General features: G+C 44.8%; 1 protein-coding gene across 1 annotated transcript; it reads left to right on the top strand.

The window, feature by feature from the left end:
* Positions 1-167: 167 nt before the first annotated feature.
* Positions 168-14,942, top strand: DAGLB (diacylglycerol lipase beta). Its single transcript, XM_063345071.1, has 15 exons — positions 168-398; positions 803-954; positions 3,132-3,306; positions 4,073-4,334; positions 5,477-5,602; positions 6,598-6,725; positions 7,717-7,843; positions 8,210-8,293; positions 8,741-8,818; positions 9,219-9,299; positions 9,393-9,520; positions 10,009-10,077; positions 10,175-10,247; positions 11,233-11,486; positions 13,730-14,942. The coding sequence occupies exons 1-15, from the start codon at positions 304-306 to the stop codon at positions 13,920-13,922; spliced, it is 2,025 nt and encodes a 674-aa protein (XP_063201141.1). The 5' UTR covers positions 168-303; the 3' UTR covers positions 13,923-14,942.
* The last annotated feature ends 423 nt before the right edge of the window (positions 14,943-15,365 follow it).

The raw sequence follows: 15,365 nt of genomic DNA, 5'->3' as shown, positions 1-15,365 counted from the left end.
GTTATCGCCCGATGACGCCATGGTGACGTAGTTCTGCTTGGCTCAGAGCGCGGTCCCGGGTTTGGTGCGCTGCCCCTTTAAGGAGCACGCTGCGCAGCGCCCGTGCGCGCGTCGGGCGGCCCCGCGCATGCGCCTGGCTGAAAGGCCCCGCCGCGGCGGGAAGGCCCAACGCGCGGTGCGTCATGACGTGGCGCTCGGTGACGCGCGGCCTGCCCCCGGGGGCGGTGTGGCCTGCGGCGGCGGGACGACGGCGGCCGCGGGCGAGGGGCCGAGCCCGGCGCCCCTGAGGGAGCGGGCCGCAGGATGCCGGGGCTGGTGGTGTTCGGCAGACGCTGGGCCATCGGCAGCGACGACTTCGTCCTCCCGGGGGCCTTCGAGCTCCTGGTCCGGCTGGTGTGGTGAGGCGGCGCGCCGGGCCGTTACTCCGCGGGGACCGGGCGGCCTGGACGTGGGGCGGGCTGGCGCCGGGACCGGCGCCGTGCGTCCGGTCGGGGGCGGGTGCCGCCGAGGCTCCGTTACTGCGGGGCGGACGCGGCGATCCCCCTGCTGGGCTCGGCCCGGGCCCGGCGGGGTCGATGCGATGAGCGGCGCGGCGGAGCGGGGCTGCTGCCGTCTGCGAACGGCTTGTGATCGCCGCCGGGCGTTCGCGCGGGCATTTCACCGTCGAGTTCCTGACAGAACAGCTGCCCGTCTGCCCAGCGCCGCGCAAGGCTTCCGCTGGGATGGGGACGCTGCGTCAGGGGATCGGCCCGCAGTGCGCGCCGGGCCCTTCCCGCCGCAGCTGCCGCTCTCGCCTCTGCAGGTGGATGGGGATTCTCGCGCTGTACGCGGTCCATAAGGGGCAGTTTAACTGTCCCGGCGGAGGGTTGCTGCACAGCTACCTGCTCGTGCTCCTCGTTCTCCTGGCTTCCATAATATGTGCGTTATCGGCTCTTGTATACATCAGTATGCAAGGTAAATAGTTAATGTTTTGTGTTTAATATAAAATTATTGTAGTTAATATTAATAGTTGTAATAGGTATGTTTTTTAAGCTGGAGTTGGCAGTGAAAAAAAACCCCAACAAACCACAATGCAAAAAAATTGAAGTGCTTTAGTGGTCCTCAAACTTGAGAAACTGTTGGTCAGCATTAATTTAATAGTATGAATGTATTTTAATAGTATTACCTCTGTTAGTCAGGAACCTAAAATAATAAATGGACACAGCAGATTAGTGCAGCTAACAGTGATATGTTCATTGCCATCAAAGCATCTTGAAAACTTCCTCTCCGTTCACTATTAATACATGACCTCAAATGGAATACCGCTCAACCTTTCTGACAGGAATTTAGGGGAAATTATCCAAAATCAGTTCCTCATCTGAAGTATCTATGCCTTGCATAGGCAGGTTTAGTTGTATGTTGCAAAAGTTTATTAGCTGCAGTGGGTTGCTTGGGAAAAAAAGCCACACATAGGAACTTGTTCCATAGAAATGTCATAGTTAAACTGGTGCATTAAGTATTGTTAAATAGAACAGGACTTATAGCTTGAAGTGAATGGCGAAACAGAAGTAAGGACCCCAATGCAACTCTTGTCGTTTGTAGAAATGCTTCATTTGGGGTTAAAAAATGCTAGGAAAGATTTTTTTCCTGGTGGGACACCTCATTATCAAAGTGATGCTAGGAAGATTAATTGGAAATATATGTGTGGTCTCTGGAGTAATAGATGAGACCCTACGATTTCTAATATATTAATTCCCTAAACACTGTGTAAATAAAAAAATATTTAAATTATATAAGTGGAAAGAAGCATAAAGAGTGCATGAAGAGAAAGTACAACAGAGCCGAGATGTGGATGATAATCCTGGCCTTGAATCTAAACCGTGGTTTTCCTACAGTTTCCAGAGGAGGCAAAGGAAGATAAGTGAAGTTGTGCTATTTATATCTATATCAAAGTTGAGGAGGCGAGAGATGAGATAAATAGCAGAGAGAAAAGGGCCTTGTTTGGTATAAAAGTACAGCTACGAGGCCATTATAATTGAGAAATGGAAGAATTCTGAGGCTGAATTTCCAAGAAAATTAATGGTGAGATATCTTGGACTGCGGTTACAATGTGTGGGTTCAGGAGCAGTGGTTCGCACACCACCCCTTGCACTGTACTGACTGGGCGGTAGTGGTGCCAGCGGCGAGCCTGACGGGAGAACTCGTACACTGGGTTGTGGTGCTGGGAAAGGGAAGAGGTGGTTTTCAGGAACCGCAGTTCCGTCTGATCATGCCTGTGTAAGCAACCATGCTGCTGCTGTACAGGCTACAACCGGGGAATGGGAATAAGCGACCTCTGGATCAAGAGCTTTTTAAACAACTTTGTCACTGGCTGCAAACCACAGCTTTACAATTGGAAATTTGTTTCCAAAGTTGTTTTTGTTCTGCGGTGTTTTAAGCCTTTGCAAATTATCCTGCCTACACGTGAGCACACGCATCCTACCACCTTATTACCCGGCGATCAACAAACTGGTTTCAGGAGCTGAGCTGGCCAAAAATTACTCTGCTTTTTTATTGCCTGAATGCTAAAAGGAAGAGGTTATTAGTAAGCTAGCAATACAGAAGATAGTCTAAGAAGTATTTGTCCTGATAACGGTCCTACTTTTGTTCTCCTAAAAATGTGAATGAATTTATTTAGTGACTCGGTATACGGAACTTCATTGTAGCCCAGCAAACTAGCATCTAAAAATGAAATATTCAGGCAACTGAAAGCTACGTAGAATAATAATAAAAGCAGGCACTGAAAGTCACAAGGAACTGTAGGTGAGCCAATGCTTCAGCACGCCGCTTTTGCTTCTGCTGGGCAAGCACTACTGCCTCAGGTTCCCCGCAGAACTGTCTCTGACTAGAGAGTGATTTTGGGTATTAGTAGAGTCTCTGACTAGAGAGTGATTTTGGGTATTAGTAGAGTAAATCACAGCTGTAAACCCATTGTGGTTTTTCTTTTCTCAGCTTCAGTGACAGCTTTCCATTAGTATGAAGATACTTTATAGTTTCTATTAAGTTTCTTACTTTATGTAGAGCTCAGAAAGTTCATAAATCTGGGTAGGATTTTATGTGCTTAAGACGCATTCATAAACAGTTCTTGTTTTAAATTTGCTCTGTAATTTCAGGAACAATTTCTAATCCGGGCCCAAGAAAATCACTTCCCAAGTTACTTTATACTCGCCTCTTTCTCTATTTGCCTGAATTCGTCTGGGCTGTTGTAGGAGCTGTATGGGTGTCAGACAGCAGTGTGCGCTGCGAGAAGGCTGTGATAAATGCCATCATTGGGACGGTTATTGCAAGGTAAAGGTGCATCCCCCCAAATCTAAGCTTGATAGTGTACGTGAATGGAAAACACTGCTTACGTGGTTTTTGTATGTGTTTATTGAAGACTCCAGCAGTTGGAGACTTCAGTATTTCCTATAACTTATTCTGGTTTCTCATAGAAGGGTTTTCATTGTGAAAGGAGAATTTTTAGATCTAGACAGCTAGAATGTATTGGTATCCTTCCATAAACAAGCTTGAGGTACTTGCCTTGAGAGAGCACGTGATGCAGTGAAGGAAAGGAGGTGAAGATCAGAAAGGGTAAGAGGGGTAGACGGGAACGTAGAAAAGTGGGTAAATATGAAGAGGGTACTAGCTAGATCACTTAACTGGTAGTGAAAAACGGAGCCTTCACACCTCTGGGTTGCTATTTCCAAAGCACAGGGCTGTGGTACTGAGTTTGTGCCCTTTGTGGAATGAGCCGACAGCCTTGTTCTTGTGTCCAGGGGACTGAAAGCCCAATAACAAAACACGCACCCGTAAGACAGTAACAGATGGTGTTCATACGGTATTGCATACAGAATTACAGAATGGTTCGGGTTGGAAGGGACCTTAAAGATCATCTAGTTCCAACCCCCTGCCCTGGGCAGGGACCCCTCCCACCAGACCGGGCAGGTATACCAGTTAGGTGTAAATACCTAACTTTGTTTTCTGTCTGTCAAGATCTGTAGTTGTGTTTTCTTGCACACTTGTCAGAAGTATCTGTTTTCACGGTCTTTTTATCTCACTTCCTTCTGTTTTGCAGCTGGGTTATCATCATCTTTACCATCATTGGAGTTGTAATCGTCTTTGATCCACTGGGGGGCAAAAAGACATTTTACCTCACCGATAGCGTAAATCGGAACCTGGAAAGCAGTCAGTCAGGGCAGTTGCTGTATAACGTGAAGAATACTGCCACCAGAGTCTGGGAAAAAAGAATCAGGTTGCTGTGTTGTTGTATTGTGCAAGATGATGACCATCGAGTGGCTTTTACAAGTATCGCAGAGCTTTTCCGCGCCTACTTTTCAGTAAGATGGAAAGCTTTTTTTATGTTCTGTTTTGGCTAACAGTGAATTTGCAGACCTTGCAACACACACGTACGTTTGTTCAGCCAGAGGGCCCTGGTACCCTGTGCCTTGGAATCAGGTTTTGAATATGACAATTTCAAAATTCAAGGTGATTCTCGTAATATAACACTGATTTTTCCCTCCGTTTAACGAAGGCTTCTCTCCTTTCACAAGTGTGAAGGGCTGTGAGACAACAGTATTCTTTCTCCTTAAGTATCTAGTCAGGAGAACAAAGGTGAGTTTGTTTTCCTCAATATGTGAGGGTCCAGGCATTTTTCCTACTGACAATGAGTAAGGAGTTTTACCCATAGCAAAGAATCGGACCACTTTCTAGCTATTAAAAAAATGAGTCCCACGCTGCATTGAGGCTGTATTCTGAGCCATTCTGACCCGTTCTGAGACGCTTCTGAGCAGGTACCAGGCTGGAGTGAGCGCAGGCAGGAAGCTGCTTTTTGGAAACAAATTGCATCTGCGAGATTGGAGTCTGTATAGTGTTGACTTAGCTCAAATGTATGTCATCAGTTGCTTGGGTAGTCGTAGTTCAATGTTGACTTTGAATCTGTTCATGATTTCAAAACTAGTAGTTCTTGTTTATTAAGCAGCATTTGGGCATGGCGATTTATAGCTACAGCCTACGCAGCGGTTCACAGGCTAAAGGGTGTAAGTCACACGGAGAGATGACTGCCACAGATAGCTGAATAAAACCCCTCAGCCCTCTCCTGTGTAAAATCCTTCTTAGTTGTTTTCAGCGTAGAGGACTTTTCACATAGGAGTGTAGAACAGCGATCAGTGATGTCTGGGTCATTATTTGCTATAGGGCTGAGCAGTACTACGTGGCCGATACTCTGTTGGGTATTTTGTTAAGCGATGAAATTAATGTGTAGAATTGTCATCGGTCTTACTGAAGAAAACATTAGATATGTGCAGAAGGGTGGGAGTTTAGATGCTGCTGTGACCTGGTTCTGCAACATTCACATTGTCTCTGAGTGAAATGTATTTATATAAACTGAAAAAATGCAATTCCGTGTGCATTTTCTTATGAGATAGTTCTGCTGTGTTGAGGTGTGGGATGCTTTTAAGTTCTCTTTCATTTCTTTGTACAGGACACTGATCTGGTGCCCAGTGACATAGCAGCTGGTTTGATTCTGCTCCATCAAGAGCAAGATAAAATGGAAAGTTGCCCAAAAGAGCCTGAAGAAGTCCTGTGTCATTCTCCATCATCTCTTGCGGTAAGATAGGATTGTTGCAGCCTCTGGTGCAATTACTGTAGGAGATGGTGCCAGATCAAATTGAAGTGCAGTTCTTTGCGCAAGGGTGTTTCAGTTTTGTTTTTTTAACAAAGTCAAACACTATTATAAAAAATCACAGCAATTTAAATAATTAATAAATGCAGTGAAAACATCTTGATGAGTTCTCAGCCAAAACATTTGTCTGCTTTTGCATAAGTAGAACTTATATACGAATGGGGAATTAGGTGCAAAAAGGAACCATTTAGGACATTTGGACATTGTTGAAGAGCTGAGAGAGAAAGGGAACAGAGAGAAAATTAATATTTAGTACTGTTTCCATAGAACTGAAAAGATAGATAGTCTTTTAGTATTTTGATCTGTTTAAATTATGTCTGCTGCAAATATCTAGACAAGGTAAGAAGCAAAAATAGTATCTTTTAAATGCTTGCAGATGGTGGTTTTCAGTTTGCTGATTGATTTTTGCTGGTTTTCTATGGTAAAATGCCTTTGTAAATTATTTTACCTTCTTCTGGTCTGTGTTCCATGGACGTATATAATTCTACTTCAGCCAGTATGTTTCTGTCGACTTCCTTTCGGATCCAGACAGCATGATAGGGTCAAGCTTTAAAAGTCTTTACCAGAGAGATCTGCTACAGACTCTGCAGCCATTCCTGTGGCATCCTTAAGTAAAGTATTTGGAGTGAACGTTGTTTTCAGTATTGAGCTAATCAGTGTATTAGTATTGGAAGAAAATGATTTAATGAGAGCTTTCCAAGATTCTTGAGCTGTCTAGATATGTAAATAAACACAGACTTTTTCCTGGAGTATGAGTGGCTATTTTTAGTTACTCTTAGACCTTGAGGTTTTCCTTTCGGATAATTCTTATTTCATCGTGCCTTGATTTTTGCTAGTCTGTGTTCAGGCTTTATTCTGGGGCTACCTAACACACCTTTCTTCCTCTCTCTCCTTCCCTTTCTTTCCCTGTGTCCTTTCAGACAGATGATTTGGATGTCGAACTGGAGAATGCTGCTCACTATATGCTGTTTGCTGCAGCTGCTTATGGCTGGCCCTACTACATATACACCAACCCGTTGACCGCACTCTGTAAGCTCAACGGTGACTGGTAGGTTTGATCAAGAGCTTAAAAACACATACTTCCTTTTGTTACTCCAGTGTCTTTCCACCCTCAGAAACAGATTGACTTTTTTTCCTTAAGACAAGTTTGTGATTGAGATAAATAAAATTCGTTTAGCAAAATGACAAAGGAAGAACTGGAATGAAACCAAACATGTTTTAAAATGAGGCTTTTTAGAGCTGCCTTTTGGGCACATGTGTATGTATAGAAATAAAAGTGTATGAACAAGAAATAAAAGTGTATGAACAGTTTTCCCTGTCTTAAAGGAATTAGCAAAAGTTGCCTGTCCTTCCAGCCTATTCCCTTTGCCCCTTTTACTCAAAAAAATATTTACAGTCAGTATGGAGGTGTGCATAATGCTGTGTAGAATTACTGTGTATTTATGTGACATATATGTATTTATATGACATTTTTGACTGCAACCATCATTAACTTCATTAGTACCATGAAATATAAATATAACTTACTGAAATATAAATGACTTGGAAAAAAATATCGCATAATATAAAGGATGAAACATGAGATAAGCCTGCTGTACAGAACTTGGTTTGAATTTCCTTGTTGCTTGTTTGTGTTTTCCGTCAGTGGCCCTGTAGTCTTAACAATTCTTTGCATTTACTGGGTTGCTTGCTCTGCTGATAGCCCTGTAGCAACGGTGTACTTGCCGGTTCTTGAGCTGAAAATGCATGGCGTGCTGCTCAAGCAAAGCCAGGTTTGTGGGCAGAGGCAACATCTTGTATCAGACTACTGGTACTATTGCAAAGAAAAAAAAAACAAACAAACAAAAAAAAACCAAAAGAGCTTTTGATTTCTAGCGGAAATCCTTCTGCAAATGTAACTGAGTTTGATTCCTTGAAAGGAAACCTAAAAAATTGGAACATGAAAATTTTTCTCTTCTGCAAATGTAACTGAGTTTGATTCCTTGAAAGGAAACCTAAAAAATTGGAACATGAAAATTTTTCTCTTCTGTGTTTGTTAGTTGCGGAAATAGACCAACAGATTCTGATATAACTGGCAGTGATCGTCATAACTTTCACTTTGGATCCATCCTAAAAATAACAGGACTGCAGTACAGAGACTTCATTCATATCAGTTTTCATAACAAGGTAAACAATCTGGGCAAGAATTCACCAAAAAAATTTAGTGATTAATTCTGTGAAAGCAAGGGGTGAAGTTTCTAGTTTACCTTCAGCATTTATAAAGTGCAAGATGCAAAGCCACATGAAAACAGGTCCTGAAACGTTCAGTTCTGATTTTTTTTTCCTAATCTAAAGGAACAGCCACAAAAACCACAGACGTAAATCTGTCTCAGTATTGCACAAAAGGCACTTACAGTAACTTGATAAGGAAATAATTCTGATTTTTTCCATAATACAATAGAGAGCTCAATAAGAGAGCTTTCCGAAGGTGAGAACAAACGCTTACCCTGAGAAAAAGCTGATATCTTTACTGATTGCATTTTTCCCCTCCAGATCTATGAGATACCATTTTTCGTTGCTTTGGATCACAAAAAAGAAGCTATTGTGGTTGCAGTGAGAGGAACCTTGTCTTTTGAGGTATGGTGCATCTGATATAAATAATCAGCTTTATCGAAATGTGTGAACTCCTAGTATCTAGAGGAAACTGCGTTACGCTGGCGTGTGTAAAAATAACTCGCTCACAGGTGTGAGTCTTCCAGACTTCAGTTGTAAGCCCTTCTGCCCTTGGATGGGTAATATTCCCTGTGCCAGTGGAAGAGAGTGTGGAGGGCGGGCATGGCAATTCCTTTTCACTGTGAGTGGAGCTGCGTTTGTAACGTGTGTGTGTGCAGCTCGGACGTCGTTGCTGAAATCAGAGTTGTGATTGCTCTGTGTGTTTGCTTCGGTGGTGGTTTATGGTGGTTTGTGGCTTGCACACTTGGAAGTCGGCTTGCTGATGTCCTGTGACAGTGTTGCCGAGCGGAGCACGGCCCATGAGCCGTGAAGCCCCGCAGAGAGGTGTGACAAAAGCTGTCTTGTTTACAGGACATTCTCACTGATCTGTCAGCAGATTGTGAAGACTTGACACTGGAGGATGTTTTGGAGAATGGCTTTGTGCATAAGGTGCGTGCAGTCTGTAGCTGTTTATAAATCATCTCGGCAGTAAGAAAACTATAAACTCCTGGGATCCTGTAGTTAAACAGAAGAGTGCTCTCCTTGTGAGATGGATTGCGCAAATCATTTCAGTAACTTGGTGCATGAAATACTGCCTCGGGAACTGCAAGGTAGAATTTGTAATCCTCTTGTCAGACTTAGGTCCTTACTAAATATTCCAAAAACTTTTAAACCATTACGTACGAGACCGCTTGGCTATAACTAGACTTCTGTCCGCAGCATGTTAAAAGAGAAGACCCGCTTTGCAAAAAGCAAGTTGTTCTGTGATAGTGTTGTGTTTAAAGTGTACATGTATCACACTTCAGATTAGATACGCCCTTCTCTTCTAACTTTAAATGCTGTCTTGCAGGGAATAACTCAAGCTGCAAATTACATCTATCGAAAGCTAATAAATGATGGAATTTTAAACCAGGCTTTCACAATTGCTCCAGTAAGTTACCTTCCAAATAATATGGTTTGCCAGCAAAATTACACAAAGCTTTTTCTGTGTGAAGGTATTTCAGTCTTCTCTTTCTGTCTGTAGGAATATAAGCTTGTGATAGTTGGTCACAGTTTGGGTGGCGGAACAGCTTCTATATTGGCGATCATGCTCAGGAACTCTTTCCCAACATTGAGATGTTATGCCTTTTCTCCTCCAGGAGGACTTTTAAGGTAAATGTGAGACTTCTGTTATTCGGTTCTGCGTCTGAGATGTAAAAATCTTCAAGGTAGTTGACAAATACGTTAGATGATAACTCTGGGCTTGACTGCGTTAAGAGTTTGTTTATACATTCTCCACTCGAATTGGATGTGCTCCATCTTGAGTTACAGTCGAATTCTTGGGGAACTACTACAGAATCAAAAATGTCTAGTGAATTCTGTCAGATAGTATAATTAGAGTTTAAAAGAAATGTTTCGAAAATAAAATGCCCAGCTGACCAGTCTAGCTTGGCCTGTTTGACATCTGCAACGCGCCTTTATGATCAGCATTGAAATTACTGTCATCCCTAGCAAGTAGGTCTGAAAGGCTGAAGAACCGACTGCTAATGCTGCTGCTGTTGCCACATATTTGTATTTTTATAGAATGATAATGATAGTCATAAGACTACAGTGTGCCTCTCCTTAGTGTATCTAAAGGGTGTCTTTTTTTTTTTCTTAAGCAAATCACTTGCAGATTACACTAAGCACTTCATTGTTTCAGTCATTGTTGGAAAGGACCTCGTTGCAAGGTGAGATGGAAATGTTTTTACGTTGTTCTTTCAAAGGTGCTTAGATTGCGGAGAATAGGAGGCTTTTATTTACTTTGTTCTGTGTGTGTTTAAACAGGTTAAGTATGCCCAACATGGAGGATTTAAAGAGGAGAATAGTGAGAATCGTGGCAAACTGCAACAAACCCAAGGTAAGGGCATGCAGTTCCTGGGTAGAAGCCAGTGGGCCCCTCAGCTGGGTTAAGCCCCAGCTTTAACCAGGTGACAAAGGCGGGGGGGGGTTGATCTTAATGGAGACAGTTACAATTGTGTTTTGGAACAAAAGTGTTTGGTTTTAATTCAGCAACGCTTATGTTAGTCTCTTATGGTATAAAGCTGTCTTGCTGGAAATTAAGATTCAACAAGACCTGGAAGATACCCGTGCTCAGCATCCAGGACCTTTCTCAGCTACTTTTGCTGAGAAAGAAAAGAAAGGGAAAAAAACCCAAAACCAAAAATGGTGAAAAATCGGTGAGATGTCTTACTTTAATAACCATGTAGTATCACTAAGTAAACAAGTTAGTGGTTTTATTTAAATTTTACCTTCAGAATTTATTTGGAAAGCAAATATTTCTCTGTTATGGTGTTAATTGCTCACCTTTTCCTTTTCTTGTTTGTGAGAAACAGTTTTGAAAGTGCTGGATCCAGGGTGGTGTCGGGCAAGATGATACTGGAGGTGTAGAGGAGTGTCTTAAAGATTCAAAACTGCTGTTTCTCAACATCTAAAGTTAAATCTGCTGTACTCGCCCAGCATGAGGAGTCATGGAGAAGGCCTGGGTGACGTAGTACATGCAGAATAGGATAATGGAGAGTTAGAAGTTACAGGTGCAAGAAGACTTAAACCTGCAGAACAAAATCATAGAATCGTTATGGTTGGAAGAGACATTAAAGATCATCAAGTCCAACCATTAGCCCGGCACTGCCAAGCCCACCTCTAAACCATGTCCCCAAGGCTGCCCCATCCCTGGAGGGGTTCAAGGCCAGGCTGGACGGGGCTCTGAGCAGCCTGGGCTGGTGGGAGGTGTCCCTGCCCAGGGCAGGGGGCGGACGAGATGATCTTTAAGGTCCTTTCCAACCCAAACCATTGTATGATTCTATGCCAAACCTCAACTCAGCTGTTTCTCTTTCTGAATTCAGTACCGGATTTTGCTGCGTGGATGTTGGTACGAAGTGTTTGGGGGAGATCCAGAGAACTTCCCCACTGAGCTGGATGGTAGAAGCCAAGATGCACTCACCCAACCGCTCCTGGCTGAGGAGAGTTTAATGGTTCATCGGTCACCTTCATACAGTGCCCTTGAGGATGAATCGCACTTACATTCACCACCTCAGTATCCTCATCTGTATCTTCCTGGAAAGATTATCCACATTGTAGAAGAATCCAGCTCTAGGAGGTAAGTAGAGTAATGAATACCACTGTCTTGTTTTCCTAAAATCTACTCAGAGCTGCTTCTCGCTTTCAAAGTAGGTATTTCCAGCTCTGCTTCTCATCTGCATCTCCGACGCCCGTCTTCGGTTATTGCGCATTAGCCAGCTTTTCCGTTTATTCTGTGCCTCCCTGCTGCTTTGCTGTTCCACTGGAAGCCCTGGAAAGTGTTTCTCTTTACGCCCCGCTGTTGCGCGTGCTCAGGGGATGATGTTAAGCAGTGACTGCTGCGTTCAGCCTTGGCGTGCTGCAGTTCCTGCCCGAGACTGCAGGTCGTGCAGTCTTACGTCCCGCTAGTGGTGACGTGATAACAAAGTACCTGGCCACTGAGTCGTCACGTGAATATTGGTGATGAGGAGCAGGCAGGATATTGCCCATCACAGCGGCCCAGCCAGGCTGGGTACCAGTTGCCGCAGTAAGCAGTGTGCCCATGCAGCCTCCCGTTTCCCGTCCTTTGCTGCTGTTTTGTGGATGCAGGAAAGTGAGACAAAGACAATGGAAAAGCTGAAAGTGCTGGGAGGGTGAGGATTGTGGTTTTGTTGGGTCAGTGTTGGGTTTAGGGTGGGGTTTTTTGTTTGTGTGTTGTTGATGTTGGGTTTTTTTGACAAAACAACCTGAAATGGACCACAGCCTAGACAGTACTCAATATCCTCCCGTGTTTGCTTCTGAAGCAGAAATAAGAGCATCTGTAACTTGCACAAGACCATCTTACAGAAGAAAAAAAATAATCTGTAACTTACAGAAGAGGGAAGAAAAGGCCTGGAGAAGAAATCCACTTCTTTTCCTCCCATTCAGTAGATTAGTATTTTACTTAAGCTTCACATCTTTAATGTTTAACAATTTAAATACTGGTTTTACGAGTTAGACACTTTTAACACCTGTGACCTGGCGGGTTTTCTCAGTGGCTCCTGTTCTACGTAATTGAGTTCATTTAGAATCATAGAATCATAGAATTGCTGAGGTTGGAAGGGACCTTTAAGATCATCGAGTCCAACCTTTAGCCTACCCTGACAAGAGCCACTTCTAAACCATGTCCCTCAGTGCCCCATCTACCCTTTTTTTAAACACCTCCAGGGATGGTGAATCCACCACCTCCCTGGGCAGCCTGTTCCAATGTTTAATAACCCTTTCAGTGAAAAAATGTCTCCTAATATCCAATCTAAACCTCCCCTGATGTAACTTGAACCTGTTTCCCCTCGTCCTATCACTTGTCACCAGGGAGAAGAGGTCAGCCCCCATCTCTCTGCACCCTCCTTTCAGGTAGTTGTAGAGGGTGATAAGGTCTCCCCTCAGCCTCCTCTTCTCCAGGCTAAACAACCCCAGCTCCCTCAGTCGTTTCTCGTAAGGTTTGTCCTCCAGGCCCCTCACCAGCTTTGTAGCCCTTCTCTGGACACGCTCCAACACCTCAATGTCCCTCTTGTAGCGAGGGGCCCAAAACTGAACGCAGTACTCGAGGTGGGGCCTCACCAGTGCCGAGTACAGGGGGATGATCACTTCCCTAGTCCGGCTCACCACACTATTCCTGATACAGGCTAGGATGCTGTTGGCCTTCTTGGCCACCTGGGCACACTGCTGGCTCATATTCAGCCGGCTGTCAACCAACACTCCCAAGTCCTTTTCTGCCAGGCTGCTTTTGAGCCATTCTGCCCCAATCCTGTAGCGCTGCGTGGGGTTGTTGTGACCCAAGTGCAGGACCCGGCACTTGGCCTTGTTGAACCTCATACCATTGGTCTCAGCCCATTTCTCTTCCTTCATTTACTCCACAGCACAGCAGTTAATCATAGGGGGTTTTTTTCTTACTTGTACTAGCGCATGAGAGCCACCATCACGTACCATTCTGTAAAATAAAATCCTAAATACATCATGCGTGCAGCATTCAATCTAGTGTCTAGTCTCCTACTGGTACCACTGTGACATAGCGGCTAAATTTGACACTAACGGTGCGAATGGGCAGCGCTTGACCCTCATCCCCCCCTTTGCTCAGCCTGCATTCCGTCTCTTTGAGCAGGATTATTTGATGGCTTCTGTCACTGTTAAGGCGCAGGAGGGTTTGGGGGCAGGGAAAGGCGGCGTTCCCAGCTGTGTCCTGAAGGTCGGAACTGCTGCTCTTTGGGAGGTTCCAGCTCCAGGTTCTCTGGTCCAGCCTTGGCCTCGGGCACCAGTTCTGCAGTCTCAGCCCTTGTATTTGTGGTGTCTTTTTTGTTTTTTTAGGTTGTGCTCTTCAGATAGTAAATACACGGCAAGATGGTCAAACGAAGCAGTCTTCAGCAGCATTTTAATAAGTCCCAAGATGATAACAGACCACATGCCAGATGTTGTGCTCAAAGCTCTGAACAGTTTGTCTCAGGAACACGGATCGTGTATTTCTTGTCAAACACGAGAATGTAACACCAACGTAGTCTAACTGTAGCTGGGAGAGGAGGTGTGGTGGGTTTTTATTGCAGGTTTCAAGTACTCAGGACACATTCCACTTTCATGCCTAAGTGGATTTCCGTACTTTCTCACATTGCATAAAATAAACAAGGGTCTTAATGCCCTTGCCTCTGCAGCGACCTCGAGTACCATGATGCTGGTTAAAAGCACAGAGTCTGCATTTATGCTGAAGGTTGAGCTTTTACAAAAAAAAAAAAAAGGGAAGCGCACGACAAGTTGTAGCTAAACCTGTGGGCGCTGGCGCACGAGCCGAGGCGGCAGCTGAATACTTGACCAAAGCGAGCGGGTGAGAGCTTGGCCTGCGCGTCACCGAGCCCTCGCAGCCATCAGCAACAGGAACAGCCGGGTCTGCTGCACCGGCGCTGCGCCCCATCGTCTCGGCGCCTGTCACCGGCTGTGCCGAGGAGCCGGGGCGGGAGGGGGGTGCCTGAAGAAGACGGCGGTGGCGGGGCGTGCGGGCAGCTGCCCGCGCCCGTGTTTGGTCAGGCAGCGCTGATTGATTGATTGCACTGTTTTTCTTACAGATGGTGGTAGTATCCAGGGGAGGGAGTGTGTTGTGGTTAAATGCTGCTTGGATATACATGTGCAATACTCTTTAATCTACCTGTCTTTTGTATTTGTTGATCCACGTGACTACTTTTATTCATTTCGAACTAAACTTGTATTATAACTACTTAATGAGAAGAAAAAAACATTGTTCATGCCCTGGCATCATCTTAGTCACCAGCTCTAGCTCTGAGTACTGAGAACACTGAGCCAATTCAGCCAAAAAAAAAAAGGTATGACGAGTTGTACTGATTTTAAAAAAGTGGCATCCCTGTTTCCAGTGTGCAACTATTTTAACTTTTTTTTTTTTTTAAGGCTCAGCAGCATTTCTTATTAAAAAAAAAAAAGGTAGAAAAATGTAAAAGTAATAACTGTGTGGATGTTCTTGCTGTGATACTTAACTTGGCGACAAAATAAAATGCAGTCTAAAAAGCGGTCTTGCTGTGTTCAGGTGTGCTGGGGTGAGACCAGAGTCCCCAGTTCACAGCTGTTGGGAGCGCTGGATGCCCTGCAGGAGGCGCGTCGGCCCCGCAGGGGGTTACCCCCAGCGCAGGCAGCCACGGGGTGCTGCTCCGGGGTCCCCCAGGCCGGTAACGCACACTGACCACGGCCCTGCATTTAAAAGGCTACAACGTGAGGCGGTAAAGCACAAACTGTACTGCTCCAGAGCCACCCAGTCACAAACTGTTAGAGTAACAGGTTTAGAGGAAAATACATCATCGCATTCGTTTGCGCACAGTGGCGTGAAACAGGTGTATTTTCCCCGGTTGTCACCAGCTTTACATCATCGCAGGAGGAGCCAGCACCAACTCCAACCACACGGACAGGCCTCTGAAGAAACAGGGCCAAGTCCCACATTTGAGTCCGG

The sequence above is a fragment of the Chroicocephalus ridibundus genome, chromosome 8, assembly GCF_963924245.1.
Source record: "Chroicocephalus ridibundus chromosome 8, bChrRid1.1, whole genome shotgun sequence".
NCBI classification, from domain to species: Eukaryota; Metazoa; Chordata; class Aves; order Charadriiformes; family Laridae; genus Chroicocephalus; species Chroicocephalus ridibundus.
The sequence above is the reverse complement of the archived record's forward strand: the minus strand, read 5'-3'. Positions and strand labels throughout refer to the sequence as shown.